Consider the following 16,006-nt stretch of genomic DNA (forward strand, 5'->3'; position numbering starts at 1 on the left):
GTTTCCTTATCCATTCACCCTTGAAGGATGTTGGGTTGTTTCCAGGTTTGAGCTGTTACAAATAAAGCTGCTGTGACCATGATTCACATACAGGTTGTGACGTTTTGATGTATTTTTCTGACGCATCGGTCATAGTAACCCTCTGAAGAGGGCAGTGTCTCTGTGTCTGCTTTGCCTGCTAGAGCTTGTAGGGGAGCCCAGGCTGCCTGACCTGAACACCCCCGTTCTTTGTTGGCATTCCCGGTGGGAGTGTCACTTTGCTCTTCACAGAGGTCATGTGCAACCTCATTCCCATCCACTCCTACACTGGAAGCCTCCCTTCTCGGATCATCATTCTCTTCTCCTTACTGACGTCTTGCCATCTGACGCTCATCTCTTTGGTTGAGTGTTCATCTCCAGCTCTCATGTCCCCTCTTCTCTAGTAGCGTACCCAACACACAGGCGGGGGTGGCTCATGGAAGGGTGCCCAGGAGAAGTACCGGTTTTGGCTCTTCTTTTATGTTATGCTCTGGTTGAACTGTCTTTTTTTTATCACAGACTTAGATTTTATAATGAAAAATAGTTTTAAAGTGTATGAGTTTAGAATGCTACTGTTATTTGCCTTGTGGTCTCCCTCCAAAGACTGCGTCAGTGCCATGGCAGAGCTTGGGCATCCTGCCCACACCCTCCCCAATCTAATCTTGGCCCACATCCTGTTTTCAGCTTCTGAGGGACCTGGTCTTCTGTGTAGGTGGATGTGGGTTCTCTACTTCCATGTCCCACTGCTGCCTTTCAGAGTCGCTTCCTCTCTGCCTTGGACCTCTTGCCTGCCCGAAATAGGTGTCATGTCCCTAAGGGCATTTGTTACTCCCTTCCGACAGTTTCTCCATATGCCACTGTGTGATTGAGAAAGCGTCAGGGGAGGGCTTGGGTCAGAGGTTTTGCTGAGATTCTAAAAGGATAGTCCAGGGCACGCTGTGATAGTCTCCAGGTGACCTGGATCAGTCATGGAAACCACTGCTATAGGTGAGGCTGGGGGCTTGGCTACAGCATTAGAAGGCAGACTTATTTGTCACTCTACATTTCTGTTCCTCAGTGACTTTTATATCATGTGCCTGTAAAACCAACTTTGAAAATAAGGCCTATTTCTGGCTGTTTGACAGACTGGATGCTGAGCAACCATCCTCCTTCTAGACAATTAGATCCTAACTGCATTTTGGATTGTTGGGCCAGCAGAAGGTAGGGGGGTTTGCCTGCTATGCATTGGCCCACTGCAAGATTGGGAAAAAGTAAGTCTGGCATTTTTCATTCCTCTCTCTAGTGGGATTGGTGCTGGGGCCTTTGGCATCGCTAGCTCCCCCAGAAGCAAGGGCACATTGGAGGACAGTGCCCCCAGTTTAGGCCTGTGGGCATTGCAGATTAAGATCAAGCAGTGAGCACACAATCAAAGACCAGGAGGCCTGAAAGAAAGCAGAGACATCATGAGGAGGAATGGAAACAATAAACAGATGTGGAGAAGCCCAGAGACCATACACATAACCATTGTTAGGTATGGGTTTAGCCTGATTAAATACATAAAGGATGGACTTCCAAATGAACAGGCACTGTGATGCCTGGTGGAGTGACCAAGGAGCTTTGAGAAGGAACCAGATAGAGCCTTGTAGAAAGGAGAAATAAAAATTATTGAAACTAGAAAGTAGAGATGAATGAACAACAGATGAGATACAACTGAAGTAAGAATTTATGAACTGGAGGTAACATTGGAAGAAATTATCTGAAATGGAGCCCAGAGAAGGGGACATGGCAAAATAGGAGGGTAGGAGATGCAGAGGATAAGGTGCATCTGGCTGGCTCAGGTCATGATCTCAGGGTCAAAAAATCGAGCCCCATTCTCAGCAACCCTCCCCCCCCAAAAGAAATGCAGAGGATAAAATCAGGTTCTAGCAACTAATAGAAGGACCAAATGGAGAAGACAGAAGCACACCAGCATGTGAGGAGATGGTGGCTGGAAAAGCACCATGGGCCTGTGTAGGATAAATAAGGCATGCATGCCTTAACCTGTTTTGGGGAAACCACAGAACACCAAAGGCCAGAGGAATAGCTTAGAAATAGCCAGTTGCTAGAAAGGAGCAAGAAGTAGACTCAGTGGACTTGGTAATGGTGTCAAGAAGAGAGCAGGAGGTTGTTAGAGCCCTGGGGATAGAGCTGCCAACCACAGTTGTGTGCCAGCAAAACTCAAAAGGACTAGGGAAGCAGACATTTTTGATGAACAAAGCCCGAGAGACCTTCACTCATAAGGTTTTTTATTTGCTCACCATTTCCTCTTCCCTCTCAGAAAGTCCTTCCTGTGATGCCAGGTGTAAAAATGGGAGAAGAAATGTTTTTTGTGTAAGGTAGCAAGCGTGTATGAATCTAAACCAGCGATTCTCGCCTGTTTTGTACGCTGGGAGATATTTGTCGATGTTCGGAGACATTTTGGATGTCACAGCTGTGGGGGTGCTCCTGGCATCTAAAGTAGAGGTCAGAGATGCTCCTGAACCTCTTAAGTGCACAGGATGGCCTCCCACAACACAGAATTGTCTAGCCCAAATTGTTGGTTGGCACAGGGTTGAGACTCCTTGGTGGTTTCTAAACAAAAATTACCTCTATGAGATAATAGTGCTCCCAGCTAACTACACGGATGTGCTGCATCCCAGGCGCTATTTTGAGTGCTTTATCTGTAACAGGTTTCTAATTCTTAGTGTGTGTAGGTACGTAAATTATCAACTCTTTTTCCACAGCTGAGGAGACTGAGGCGCAGATCAGTGACAGAGCTGGGATTTGAATGCAGGTGGTCTGGGTCAGAGGCTGTACCCCAGCCATTATTTTGTGCTGCTGCACAAAAATTTTTTAAATTATTTATTTATTTTTATTATTTTAAATTTTTTCTTATTTATTAAAGGATTTTATTTATTTATTTGACAGAGAGAGAGAGCACAAGCAGGGGGAGAGGCAGAGGGAGAGGCAGGCTTCTAGAGCAGGGAGCCCAATGTGGGACTCGATTCCCCAGACCCTGGGATTGTGACCTGAGCGGAAGGCAGACAGCCAACTGACTGAGCCATGCAGTCACCCCAATTTATTTTTTTTATTTTTTAAAGATTTTATTTATTTATTTGACACAGAGAGAGGTCACAAGTAGGCAGAGAGGCAGGCAGAGAGAGATAGGGAAGCAGGCTTCCTGCTGAGCAGAGAGCCTGATGTGGGGCTTGATTCCAGGACCCTGGGATCAGGACCTGAGCAGAAGGCAGAGGATTAACCCACTGAGCCACCCAGGTGCCTCTCAATTTATTTTTTTAAATATTTTATTTATTTATTTGAGGAGGAAGAGCATGAGTGGGGGCAGAGACGGGGAGGAAGAAGCAGGCTCCCCGCTAAGAGCAGGGAGCCCAATGCAGAGCTCGATCCCAGGACCTTGAGTTCATGCATGACCTGAGCTGAGGGCAGACACTTAACAGACTGGGCCACCCAGATGCCCCACTTTTCTGCCTCTTAATGTATGTGTGCTTGGGGGTGTAAGAAGATAAACAGGGTCCAAACTAAGTGGAAGTCAGGAAGTGTATCCAAGGTTGGACACCAGGTCTGTCATGTGCATGTGGAACCTACTTTAAAAAACAGTGTTCTGAGGTTCTTGTATTTGGGAAAGATGTTAAAATATGGGTATATTTTATACTTTGGTAAGTTAAATATGCATGATGGAATTGAAAAAATAATTGTTTTTAAAATTTGAAAAAGTAACTGCCAAAGCAATAGAAATAGTTTATAAATCCTAAACAGATAGGAAAAAATGGAGTAAGAAAAAATAAAAAATCCAAATGACATGCAGAATTAAGCTCAACCATCCAACAAAAATATAATCCAGAGGGCACCCGGCTGGTTGTTGGTGGAGTGTATAACTCTTAATCTCAAGGTTATGGGTTTGAGCTCTGTGTGGCAGTACAGATTACTTAAAAATAAAATCTCTCTCTCTCTCTCTCTCTCTATATATATATATATATATGGTCAGAAAAGGAGGAAAAAATTTGTCAGTTATACCTCAGTAAAGCTGGAAAACAAAAAAATGGAGGGAAAGAAGCTTAGAAAAGGGAAGACATACAAGCTAAATTGAGAAATACCAACAATCGCAGTATATGTGAGTGGACAGAATCTTCCTGATACAGGATAGGAAGTGTGAGATTGGGTATAAATGAAAGACAACAGTACCGCTGTATTATCTTTAGAAGAAACCCACCTAGAATTTAAGATACGAAAGATTTTAAGATGGAAGGTGTATTGGGCAGCTCCTCCTCTCAGTTATAGATAGTTAAGCAGACAGTATGCATTTAGCAAAAATTGCAACAGCATGGTCATCTAGGCATGTGGATGGAACAGATATACTTGCAAAAGTAAACCACAAAGCAAGTCTCAATGCTCTGAGTAGCTCTGCGATACACACAGCATATCCTCTCTGTCAAAAAGAAGTCTTGGGGGGGCGCCTGGGTGACTCAGTGGTGAGGCGTCGTGATTTGGCTCGGGTCGTGATTCCAAGGTCCTGGGTTCAAGCTCTGCATCAGGCTGCCTGCTCGGTGGGAGTCCTGCTTCTCCCTCTCTCACTCCCCCTGGATGTGTTCCCTCTCTCACTGTATCTCTTTGTCAAATAAATAAAATCTTTTTTTTTAAAAAGTCTGTAAGGAAGAGATAAATTTAAAAATTCATACACCAGCAGAATGGCCAAAATAACACTCCCAAATGCTGGCAAGCATGAGAAGAAACTGGATCACTCATACATTGCTGGTTGGAATGTAAATGGTTCAACTTCTTTAAAAATTAAACATACACCTCTGCAGTCGTGCTCTTGGGCGTCTATCCCAGAGGCGTGAAAACTTACATTCCCACAAAAACCTGTACATGAATGTTCGTGGCAGCCTTATGATAGCCTGAATCTGCGATCACTTCCAAATGTCCTTTATGGCATGAATGATTGAACAGAGATACCCGTACCATGGAATACAACTTGTCAGTGAAAAGGAAAGAAGAGCTACTGATACTCATTAATTCCTGGATGATCTTCAGGGAATCATGCTAAATGAAAAAGCTGGTCATCTTCTAGAGCTGCCACTCACATATTTTTGAAGTGACAAAATGTTAGAGGACAACTTAGTGGTTGCCTGGGGTGACCAAGGGGGTAACACTGGGTGATGCTGGGGGAATCCCTGTGGTGTTGGAACTGTTCACTATCTTGACTCCTATATGGCTGAATCTGCCCAGGTGAGGAAACTATAGAGCTTCATATACACACCCACACAAATGAGCATACATTCTGATTGTGTGGTGATGTTACAATTTTTTAAAATGGTACTTTCGGGGAAACTGGATGAAATGTACAAAGGATCTCTCTGGAGTAGTTATTTTATTTTTTATTTAAAGATTTTTATTTATTTATTTGACAGACAGCGATCACAAGTAGGCAGAGAGAGAGGCAGGCAGAGGAAAGGAAGCAGTCTCCCTGCTGAGCAGAGAGGCTGATGCAGGGCTCCATCCCAGGACCCAGAGATCATGACCTGAGCCGAAGGCAGAGGCTTTAACCCACTGAGCCACCCAGGCACCCCTTTTTCTTTATTTTAAATAACAAGTTTATTGAACTGTAATTCACATTCTTGTGGCTCACGCATTTAAAGTGCAACATTCAGTGATTTTTTTTTTTTTAAGATTTTATTTATTTGAGAGAGAGAAAGTATGCAAGCACACAAGCTGGGGGAGTGGTAGGCAGAGGGAGAAGGAGAAGCAGGCTCCCCGCGGAGCAGGGAATCCCACGTGGGGCTCAATCCTAGTACCCTGGGATCATGGTCTGAACCAGAGGCAGATGCTTAACTGACAGCCACCCAGGCACCCCAAGTTGTGATTTTTAAGCATATTCACAGAGTTGTGCAAGATTTAAACACCACAGTCAATTTTAGAACATTTTCATCACCCCAAAAGAAACTGCACCACAGAAAATCTTGTAAATGTTTTTTCATATCAGTATGATGCATAACCACCAAATGGTGGAAACAGTCCAGATACCCATCAACTGATGGGTGGATAAACGAAATGTATCCATATTGTGGAATACTATTAGGCAATAAAGAGAAATGAAACTCCTGTGCAACCCTGGTGGACCTTGTAAATATTTTGTGCAACCCTGGTGAACTTTGTAAATATTACTCTCAACAAAGGAAGCGAGTCACAAAGACCGCACACATACTGTGAGATTCCATTGATAAGAAATGTCCAGAGCAGGCAACTCCATAGAGACAGAAAGTAGCTCAGTGGTTGCCAGACACTGGGCCTCTTGGCCGTTTGAAAGGCTTCGTTGGCCCTTTTCTCCTGTCAGTCGGAGTGAAATTCAGAATAATAAGGCCCATAATCAACGCAGACGCTGCCCCCCGCGCCTTGGGCGGTCTCCCCCGAGCGGATCATTGGGCTCGGGCGCCTGTGGGCCCCCCCCACCCCCGGGGGCCGTGTGCCCGCCCTCCCCGGGCGCGCGCTCCGCCTGACTCGCCGCTCTGCCTCCAGCCCAGCTGCAGCTCCAGCAGGTGGCGCTGCAGCAGCAGCAGCAGCAGTTCCAGCAGCAGCAGGTGGCGCTGCAGCAGCAGCAGCAACAGCAGCAGCAGCAGCAACAGCAGCAGTTCCAGGCCCAGCAGAATGCCATGCAGCAGCAGTTCCAGGCCGTGGTGCAGCAGCAGCAGCAGCAGCTCCAGCAGCAGCAGCAGCAGCAGCAACACCTGATTAAATTGCATCATCAAAACCAGCAGCAGGTACTAGGTGCCCTGGCTCCCGTGCTCAGCCTCCCTCCCCCTCCACCCCCCACCTTGTGGTCCTAGAGCCCTGGACACGCACCAGCCACAGCGCTGGGTGCAGGGGCCTGGAGGCGACCACAGCTCCTCCTGATGCCCGGCACCCGGGCTTCCTCTGCTGGGGGTTTCCCGCGGAGCCAGGAGTGAGGAAGAGAGAGAGGCCTTAACTTGTCAGGAGGGCGCTGGGATGGCACATGGAGGGCCTCTCTGTCAGGCCTGGTGTCTGGCCGCGGGCCTACTGTGTGCCGGGGTGGGGGGGCACTGGATCCTTGGAGGCTTCTGGGTGCCAGTGGTTCCTGTAGGAGTTAACCGAAGCAAGAAGTGAGAAGAGCACCCCAAGGTGCAGGAATGCCTGAGCCGTCCTGTGAGCATGTTGTCGTTGAGTACTCGCATGCCTCCTGTTTTGTCTCTGAGTGTTTTGGTGTCTGGACACAGCTCGAACCAGACCTCATCTCTCCCGCGTGTCACTTAGAAGCTCTGCTTATTAGAAACTGTTTTCTTCCTCCCAAGGTTGGCAGGCAGCATCTAGATGTATTAAAGCATCCATTGTCAGGTCTGCTCTTGGTTGAGGGAGGGAAGACCTGAGGGGAGCTCTCCCCTTGCCCACCGTCTCCTGGCCTTGGCATACTGCCTCTGTTTCCCAGTGGCCACCCTCCTGGGTCTCAGAGGCCCCCTCCCCCAGAGCTGATTGTGGTCCTCAGTCCCACTGTTCTCATCATCCTGGAAAGCAGACGTTGGCTATCTTCCCAAGGCTCATACTGTTGCCCACTCTAGTGACCAGACAGGCATCCCTGGGGAGGCCTCAGAGGTCTGCAGCCACCCAAGCGTTTACCCCCAGCTTCCATGGGTTACTTCTAAAATCCTCTGGATCCTTCCCTCGCACCTCCATTCTCGGACTCCGGTGCGGCCAGTGTCCGGTGGCGAGGACGTGGGCACACTTTAGCGTGTTTCCGGAGTCCAGCGAGGGCATCCCAGGCAGGCTCCCCTGGCCGAGGCTGACACGGAGCCCAGAGGCTGGTGGGGTGACTGAGTCTGGCTCCTTCTGCCCATAGATACAGCAGCAGCAGCAGCTACAGCGGATGGCACAGCTGCAGCTGCAGCAGCAGCAGCAGCAGCAACAGCAAGCTTTGCAGGCCCAGCCACCGCTCCAGCAGCCGCCGATGCAGCAGCCCCAGCCTCCCCCCTCCCAGGCCCTGCCCCAGCAGCTGCAGCCCATGCACCACCCGCAGCACCACCAGCCGCCGCCGCAGCCCCAGCAGCCACCTGTTGCTCAGAACCAGCCATCGCAGCTCCCACCGCAGTCACAGACCCAGCCTCTGGTGTCCCAGGCTCCGGCCCTCCCTGGACAGATGCTGTATGCCCAGCCACAGCTGAAACTCGTGAGTACCGTGGCTTGTGGTGGGCCGCAGCCCTTCTCCTGGTGCAGCATGTGGCTGGCAGCTCTTTCTGGGGCTCCATGGCTAGAGCCTTCATGACCTCTTCAAGCACTGGGCCATAGGAGGCTCTTCCCCATGCCAGCCTCAGCAACCAGCTTGGCAAGGGAATGTGCATTCCAGGAGCTACTGGACCCTGCACGGAGGCACCCCTGCTGCTGGGCAGCCGTGTTCTTCCAAGCAGTCTGTCTAGTGTTGGCAGTAGCCAGGCATGGCATTTTAAGACTTGGTGATCAGGTGGACAGCAGTACACATGTTCTTGCTGTGAGGGAGGGTATGCAGCCTCGGTGAGCATCACAGTGGTTTGCTAAATAAGAATTACGTTATGAGCAAAGATCCCTGTCATTAGCGCATTTTTGAGGAAACGTGTTAATAAAAAATAGTGTTATTGTCAGTCTTGTTACGTATCTCTGTACAAAAGCAAATGCAGTCAGTGACATTTATACAGAGGACACAATATTGGCATCAAGTTGGGGAACTATTTTTTCAGCTCATTTCCTTGGTTTTCGTAGACTTTGCTGGTTTTGACTTATTGAGTGGAGTGAGAATGGGCCATGCTTTGAACTGAGTGGTGGGCAGATGGGAGACCCAGAGGGCCAGGCTGGAAGGCTGGGAAGGGTCGTGAGGAGCAAGGTATAGTCACACGTGTTACCTGGGGACCAGCCCTGGTTTCATTTGAGGATTAGGGGCTTTAAGTGGGGCTCTCACAGACCGTCCACATGGTTGGCCCAGAGGTCGAGTAGGCTGGGCTTTGCACTTGGCCTTGAGAGCCATCGCTTTGCTTGCAGCAGTAGATGGTAGTGGTGGTGGCTGTATGGTGACACCCCAGTGGGAGGGTCACGCTGCTCATCATAGTCAGGGGAGGTGGGGCCCGGCTCAGAGCCAGGCTGGATTGGCACATTTCTAATGAGATAGGGGTAAGGCCAGCAGGGTGACATCAGAGCCAGCGTAATCAGGATGACCCTGTCCCTTCTCAGAAGCTTCGAGATTCAGAGCTCCCGCAGAGGTAGTGTCCAGATCGTATTCTCCCTTCCTCCTTCAGGTGCGAACTCCTATGGTGGTGCAGCAGCCGCAGGTGCAGCCCCAGGTGCAGCAGGTGCAGCAGCAGACAGCAGTACCGACAGCGCAGGCCTCCCAGATCGTGGGCTCTGGAGTGCAGGTGAGGGCCTTTGCAGCCAAGGGCTTACGTAGTTGCTGGCAGGTGCCTGTCCATCTATGTGTGGAGCTGGATGTTGGGCACCCTCCCATGAGGGGGGCCTGGTTGCATCAGGGGCGGTCTGGGAGCCAGTGTCCTCGAGGTGGCCAGCCCGGTCCTATCCGAGCCCCACCACCTCTCTTCAGACACCATCCAGCTTCCCCCTTCCCTCCTTCTCTGAGAACATGTGTTGGAGAGGATAGCTCTGTGGTCTCAGCTTCGCCTCAGCTCGGCACACAGGGCCAGCAGTCGGTGTACAGTGGTGCTCTGGAAACGGAAGAGTACCCCCAAGATGGTACCCGGTGCCAGTGGATGGCACAGGCTTGTGCAGCAGCTCCTCGCCCAGCTGGCTGCCAGAGCTGGCCCCCTGTGCTGAGAGGCATAGCTGAGGCCCTCCGTGCCCACCCTCTGTGTATTGGATGTCAAGGGGGCAGAGTAGGCCTTGCCTGGCCTTTCCTAGCAGAGGCCAGATCCTTGTTGGTGTTTGGGCTTGCAGATTGGGCCTCGTGATTTTTCCACAGACCCCGCCCCCCACAACCTCCGCCTACTGGTGCCAAGGAGGGGAGATGCCTAGTCTGGGATCTTGGTTCTTTCTGTCTCCACCTGGCAGTGGGAACACTGGCTCAAGAGAGAATGTTGGCTTTAGACAGAACAGACCTGATAGGTGCCGTGCCACATGTCCAGGTTCTGCCCCAAGCTAGGCTGTCCCCAGCACACTGCTCTGCCCCTGCCCTGCGCACTACCTGTGGGTCAGCCCAGCTCCGTGGCCGGTAACAGCGCATGTTGAGCGCTTCTGGGATACTGTGTGTTCTGTTAGTGTCTGATGACATCTTATGATGGAGGTGGCTCAAAATTGGTCTTGTCTGGTCCTGGCCACATCGATCCAGTCCATGGGAAGCTGCCTGAAGGGACGTGGGCCAGCAGAGGGATTTGACATGTTTGCATATAGCTAAGCCCTAAAGCAGATGTGGTCTGTGACCTAAGGACCCCACACTGAGCCCGTGTTTAGGACTGTTCTTCCTGGCGGTTACCCTGCTCTCCTTCTGTTGGAGGACCCAGCCCAGTCAGCATGAGAGCTTGACTGCAGGCTCAGTCACCTCTAGAGTAACCTTGATGTGTAACCTTCCCCACTCAGTGGAGTTCTGTTAAGGCAGAACTAAGGTGGGCCCCGGATTCTTTTTTTTCGGTGGGGACACTGGGAAGATGGTGGGACTCTGATAGCTGGGGAGGATGAGGGGGTCATTACTTGAATGTTTGTGGGAGGGTTTGCTTTTATGAGGCATGCGCCTTGAGGTTTTTCAGGAGTGATGTCTGCCTCTCAGGTGTCACAGATCAGCCTTAGGGAGCAGGCGAGAGGCTCTTCCCTGTGCTTTGTGGCTGTATGGTGGGATTCCCAGGTGCTCGTGGCAGAGGGAGCATTCTTGAAGCCCAGCCATGCACAGTGTGCCCTTCTGCTGCTCCTCTCAGCCCAGTGGCCGCACCCTGAGGGCCTCTGTGGCTGGTCTGTCTCAGGGTTCGGGCCTGCCTTGCTGTGTTATTCTAATAGCAGCAGGGTTCCTGGGGTGTGACAGACCTTCCCTGGAGGCATCTTTGAATTCACAGCCTTCCTTTGCAGTCTGGGTTGGCACAGTGGACAAGACAAGGCTGCAGATACTCTGATGCAAATACTTGATTTTATTTATTTTTTTTTTTTTTAAGTAGGCTGCACATCAAATGTGAGGCTTGAACTCACAACCCGGAGATCAAGAGTTGTACACTCTACTGACTGAGCCAGGCACCCCGACCCAAAAAACCTTTTTTTTTTTTTTTTTAAGATTTTATTTGTTTATTTAGAGAGAGAGCATGCACACACTAGCATGGGGGAGGAGCCAGACGGAGAGGGAGAAAGAACATCCCAAGCAGGCTTCACACCCTGTGTAGAGCCTGATGTGGAGCTTGATCTCACAACCCTGAGATCATGACCTGAGTCAAAACCACGAGTCAGACTCCTAACCAACTGAGCCATCCAGGTGCCCCCTGACCCAAAAACTTAAAAAATAGTGACTGTAGAAGATAGAAAGCTGAGGGACATACAGAGAAACATTGTAGCACAGGACAGTTTGGTTTTTTTCCTTTCTAGTTCTCTTACATCATTGAGGTCATAATGGGCTGTACATAGGATTTTATAATGGCTTCTTTCCTGTTCTCATTACTGCAGAAGTAAACAATTCTGTAAACTTTTTTTTTTTTTTTTTTTTAAGTAGGCTCCATGCCCAGCATGGGGCTTGAACTCACAACCCGGAGACAAGAGTCATGTGCTCTGCTGACTGAGTCAGCCTGGAGCCCCTCTCCTATAATTAAATACCCTCAGTCAGTGTTACTTTACACTGATCGCCTATGAATGTATTTTTATGTCCTTACTTAGAGTCTTGTTCTTGGACCCTGAAATGATTTCCAGTTTTTTGCTGTTTAACTGATAATGTCCTGATGCATAGCCAGGTTCTGGTGGTTCTGTGAGAGAAGTGCTGGGGCCAGGGCCCTGAGCACGCAGCCCTCCGTGCCTGGTCTTTCCAGGCAGAGCAGAAGAGAGACGCCCCTTCACACTCGCCAGTACCGAGTCTGACAGGTAACTAGGGCTCTCAGCCTGGGATGAAAGTTAGTATTCTGGTGTCCCAGGAAAATTGGTGAGCCCTGAGCCCAGGCTCTGTTTTATCTGACATTACTTGTGTAAATGAAAGATGATGTCATCATCACCTAGAGTGGGATGTACTAGAATATGACAAGAAATGCACTAACTTCCTTTTCTCCCCTAAACTTTATCTGTGACTGTAGATAAATCCAGAACACAATGTGTCTCCGTTTCTAAAAATACTGAGGCTTTTGTCTCTTAACCTTCTATTCTGTTAGTATATGGAAATTTAGCTACAATTCTCAAGTTACAAAGAATTGTCCTCAAAGCACACTTCCCTGACGTGTGCAGGTAACCTGGCTGCTGCACGGTGATCTCGCACCATGCCTTGGTGCACTACTTGGACCTCACTCTCCTCTTCCTGGGCCCTGTTGCCCCATGTCCTGCAGGGGAGCAGGCCTGAAGCCTGCATGGTGGAGTGTGAATTCCTTTCTGAGTAGAGGTGTGTTGGGAGTAGTGAACATTGATGCTTGTGAGAATGCAAGGAGTTGCTGGTTGTTGGCTGTGGGGCTCATGTGATCCGGTAAACACTACCGATGTCTTTTCCATTAGGATTTGTAGTTTAAAAAAAAAAACAACGAACTTTCCCTCTCAGGAGTTCTCAAGTTACGAGAAAAGCAGTCAGTGGCAAATTAGATTTAAGCTTTTCATTCCTTATTACTTCAATTTTTTCCTGGAAAAAGTTTCCACCTCTCTCATCCCACCTGACTGATTTCTCAAGGCCTTTCTTCCTCTGGAGGGGGCGCTGCTGAGTTGCCGGTAGGCTCCTGTGAGTGCAGTACTGGTAAACGGACAGTGTTCCCTGCTGCCCCAGCTGACCACTAGAGAGCCAGTCCCAAGGCCCCTTGCTTTCGGCCCCACTCTCAGCAGGCCGTAGGCCCTCCAGGGGAAGATATGCCTGTTTCCCTGAGTACCCTGTGAGTGCTTGCACACCCCGCCAGTGTCCCACTTTGTGTCTCACAGGCTGGTGGGCTCCATGGGACTGGGCCCGAGTTTTGGCAGACACCGGGACAGTGGTTTCCTGGCTTCCCACTCTGGCAGGTTCTTTGTGGTGTGGCTGGAAGGGCATCCACTCCCCAGCCCAGCAGGTTGGCATCTGCTGCTGCTTGTGTCACCCCCAGTGGCTGCTTCGTTGTGACCCGTGGGTGTGAGTGTGGAACATGCATGTGATGCCAGAGGCTTCTTGGAGGAGCAGGCCTTTGTCCTGAGTCAGAGCGCTGTCCCTGGCATACCTGCCATAGGGACTGAGTGGCCATCCAGGCCGCCGTGGTCTCAGGGACCAGCTTACAAACCTCCCGTGACAGAGGTTTTGGTTGGGGTTTTTCTTAGATCTGCTTCCTTTCTGCACCCAGCCCTGCTGTTTTAGTTGGTTTCATCCTAACGCTTGTGAGTGCATGTAGACCCTGCTCTCTAGGGCCCAGGTGCAGGCTCCATTCTCCGACTCTGAGCCCAGAACTAGGGTGCCAAGGCCATGGGCGACCACCGGGTTCCCATTAGCACAAGCCAGGCCCAGACTCACAGCTGTACTCAGCCTGACTCGGTACCCATATGCTTCTAGAAGTATATATGGATGAGGAGAGCGTTTCCAGAGCACGCTGGAGTTCTGGAGTCTGCAGTCATCTTGTATGCTTAGGACAGACCTGACTTGCCGCATCCTTTGAGAGGTGCACCTGGGAGGTACAGAGTGCCAGGCTTCCCTTGCCAACCCCGCTGTGACTGTCCTCACAGAAGGAAACCAGTTCTCTGAAAGCTGCCCAGAGGCCTGAGGAGAGGAGGGTGGTTTGAGTTCAGGCCCTCAAAGGCATTTTGATCAGCCATTTTGACTCCTGAAAAGGAGAGGTGCTGCGAGCTGGCTTCTGTGGACTCTTCTGTTTTAATGGTGGTCGACTTCTCATAGTGACTTTAGTGGAGGGCTCTCTTTCTGAGTCTGGCGCCAGAGCCTAGTCTCCCAGAACCACCACCATGGCCCATGAGATTGGGCCCTGAGGGTTCTGTGGGCTCGTCAGCAGATCAGAGTTTTTTTTGTTTTTGTTTTTTTTTTCTTTTAAGATTTTACCCATTTATTTGACAGTCAGAAATCACAAGTAGGCAGAGAGGCAGGCAGAAAGAGAGGGGGAAGCAGGCTCCCCCCCACCCCCGAGCAGGGAACCCGATGCGGGGCTTGATCCCAGGACCCTGGGACCATGACCCGAGCTGAAGGCAGAGGCTTTAACCCACTGAGCCACCCAGGCACCCCGATCAGAGGTTTGTTGAGTGTAAACCAACAGCACAGAGAGCAGCATTCTTGGAGGCTCCGGTGGGCTCTGGATGTGTGCATAGGCCTCAGTGTTGTGAGTGGGGACATCTAGGCCAAGCTGCTCTGAGCCCCAGAGACCCCTCACCCTTGGGCGCTCCTTGTCTCAGAGGCTGCACACCCCTCTCCACTTGCCCACACATTGTTTTTCTTGGTGGGATCACTGTTTTCCCTCTGACCTCAAGACGATCTCCATAGCTTTGGCCTGAGGTGGGATGCATGTAAGAGCCCAGTTCCTGCCCACCAGCCCCCTCCTACCATGCAGTCAAGCTCCACCCCTTTGGGCAGATAGCCCTCAGCACAGGTGTTTCTGGGGCAGCACCGAGGCCCCCCAGGAAGCTCAGGGTCTTCTGAGCACCTTCGTGAGGCCTGTCGTGATTACAGCTGACTTCCTTCACCGTGATTTTCAGAGTGACTTACCAACCTCAGGTGAGCTGGGTTTGGCTTATGTGGTGCAGGAGTGAATACCTGGGTTTATTTTCATTTCAGTGTTTTGGATAGTTTTGGTATTTTCACTTGCTGGAGAACATGGGAGCTAACTTTCTTTTGAAGAAATTTAATGTTTTAGGGTTGCCTGGCTGGCTCAGTTGGAGAATTTGACTCTTGATCTCAAGATCATGAGTTCAAGTCCTACATGGGGGGTAGAGTTTACTTTAAAAAAAAGTTTTTAAAGTTTAGTGTTTTAGATAGTTATGGTGGGGTCTTTTTCGTGGTAAATGAAACCTAAGGTGAGCAGAGAGGCTGACTTTCTTTCTTTCTTTTTTTTTTTTTTTTAAGATTTTATTTATTTGACAGAGAGAGATCACAAGTAGACAGAGAGGCAGACAGAGAGAGAGGAAGGGAAGCAAGCTCCCTGCTGAGCAGAGAGCCCAATGCAAGACTCAATCCCAGGACCCTGATATCATGACCTGAGCCGAAGGCAGCGGCTTAACCCATTGAGCCACCCAGGCACCCGAGAGGCTGGCTTTCTTGAGCTGTGCTGTTGATACTGTATAATCATCAGCCATACATAGGTATTCACTTTTAAATTAGTTAAGATTTAAAAAAACTAAAAATTCAGTTTCTTAAGTTGAAATTCAAGGGCACCTGGGTGGCTCAGTGGGTTAAGCCTCTGCCTCCGGCTCAGATCATGGGATCAAGCCCTGCATCGGGCTCTCTGCTCAGCAGGGAGCCTGCTTCCTCCCCCTCCGCCCCCCCCCCCCCCCCGCCGGCCTGCCTCTCTGCCTACTTGTGATCTCTCTGTCAAATAAATAAAAATCTTAAAAAAAAAAAAAAAAGAAAAGAAAAGAAAGAAAGAAAGAAATTCAGTTACATGTCAAGGGTCCAGGGTGCCATGAGGAAACCAGTGGTTCCTGTAGTGGACAGCACAGATTATAGAACAAGTCCGTCTGTTGTGGTGGAAAGTTCTCGGGCACTATGCTGTTCTACAGTTTACTGGGTGGAGTGTAGAATTTACTACATGCGCTCCTTTCTGGGTATCCAGAGTCTTCTGTGTGCATCACACTTTTTCAGAGAGCTGAATTCCTGGCTCTCCCATTACCGTACGGCATCTGGAATTCTTCCGTGGCATAGTCATTTAACAGATTG

The 16,006-nt window shown here is 49.9% G+C and overlaps 1 protein-coding gene across 5 annotated transcripts in view; it reads left to right on the top strand.

Moving 5' to 3' along the window:
- MED15 (mediator complex subunit 15) overlaps window positions 1-16,006 on the top strand; it is a 67,666-nt gene that overhangs the window by 41,884 nt on the left and 9,776 nt on the right. For 4 of the 5 annotated variants that reach the window (XM_059140826.1, XM_059140832.1, XM_059140830.1 and 1 more), the window contains 3 exons: window positions 6,550-6,791; window positions 7,883-8,209; window positions 9,306-9,422. In XM_059140826.1, the coding sequence (XP_058996809.1) occupies window positions 6,550-6,791; window positions 7,883-8,209; window positions 9,306-9,422 (686 nt within the window). The remainder of the gene's footprint in view (window positions 1-6,549; window positions 6,792-7,882; window positions 8,210-9,305; window positions 9,423-16,006) is intronic. The other variant, XM_059140829.1, reaches the window with a different exon arrangement.

Source organism: Mustela lutreola, chromosome 11 (genome assembly GCF_030435805.1).
Source record: "Mustela lutreola isolate mMusLut2 chromosome 11, mMusLut2.pri, whole genome shotgun sequence".
NCBI lineage: Eukaryota > Metazoa > Chordata > Mammalia > Carnivora > Mustelidae > Mustela > Mustela lutreola.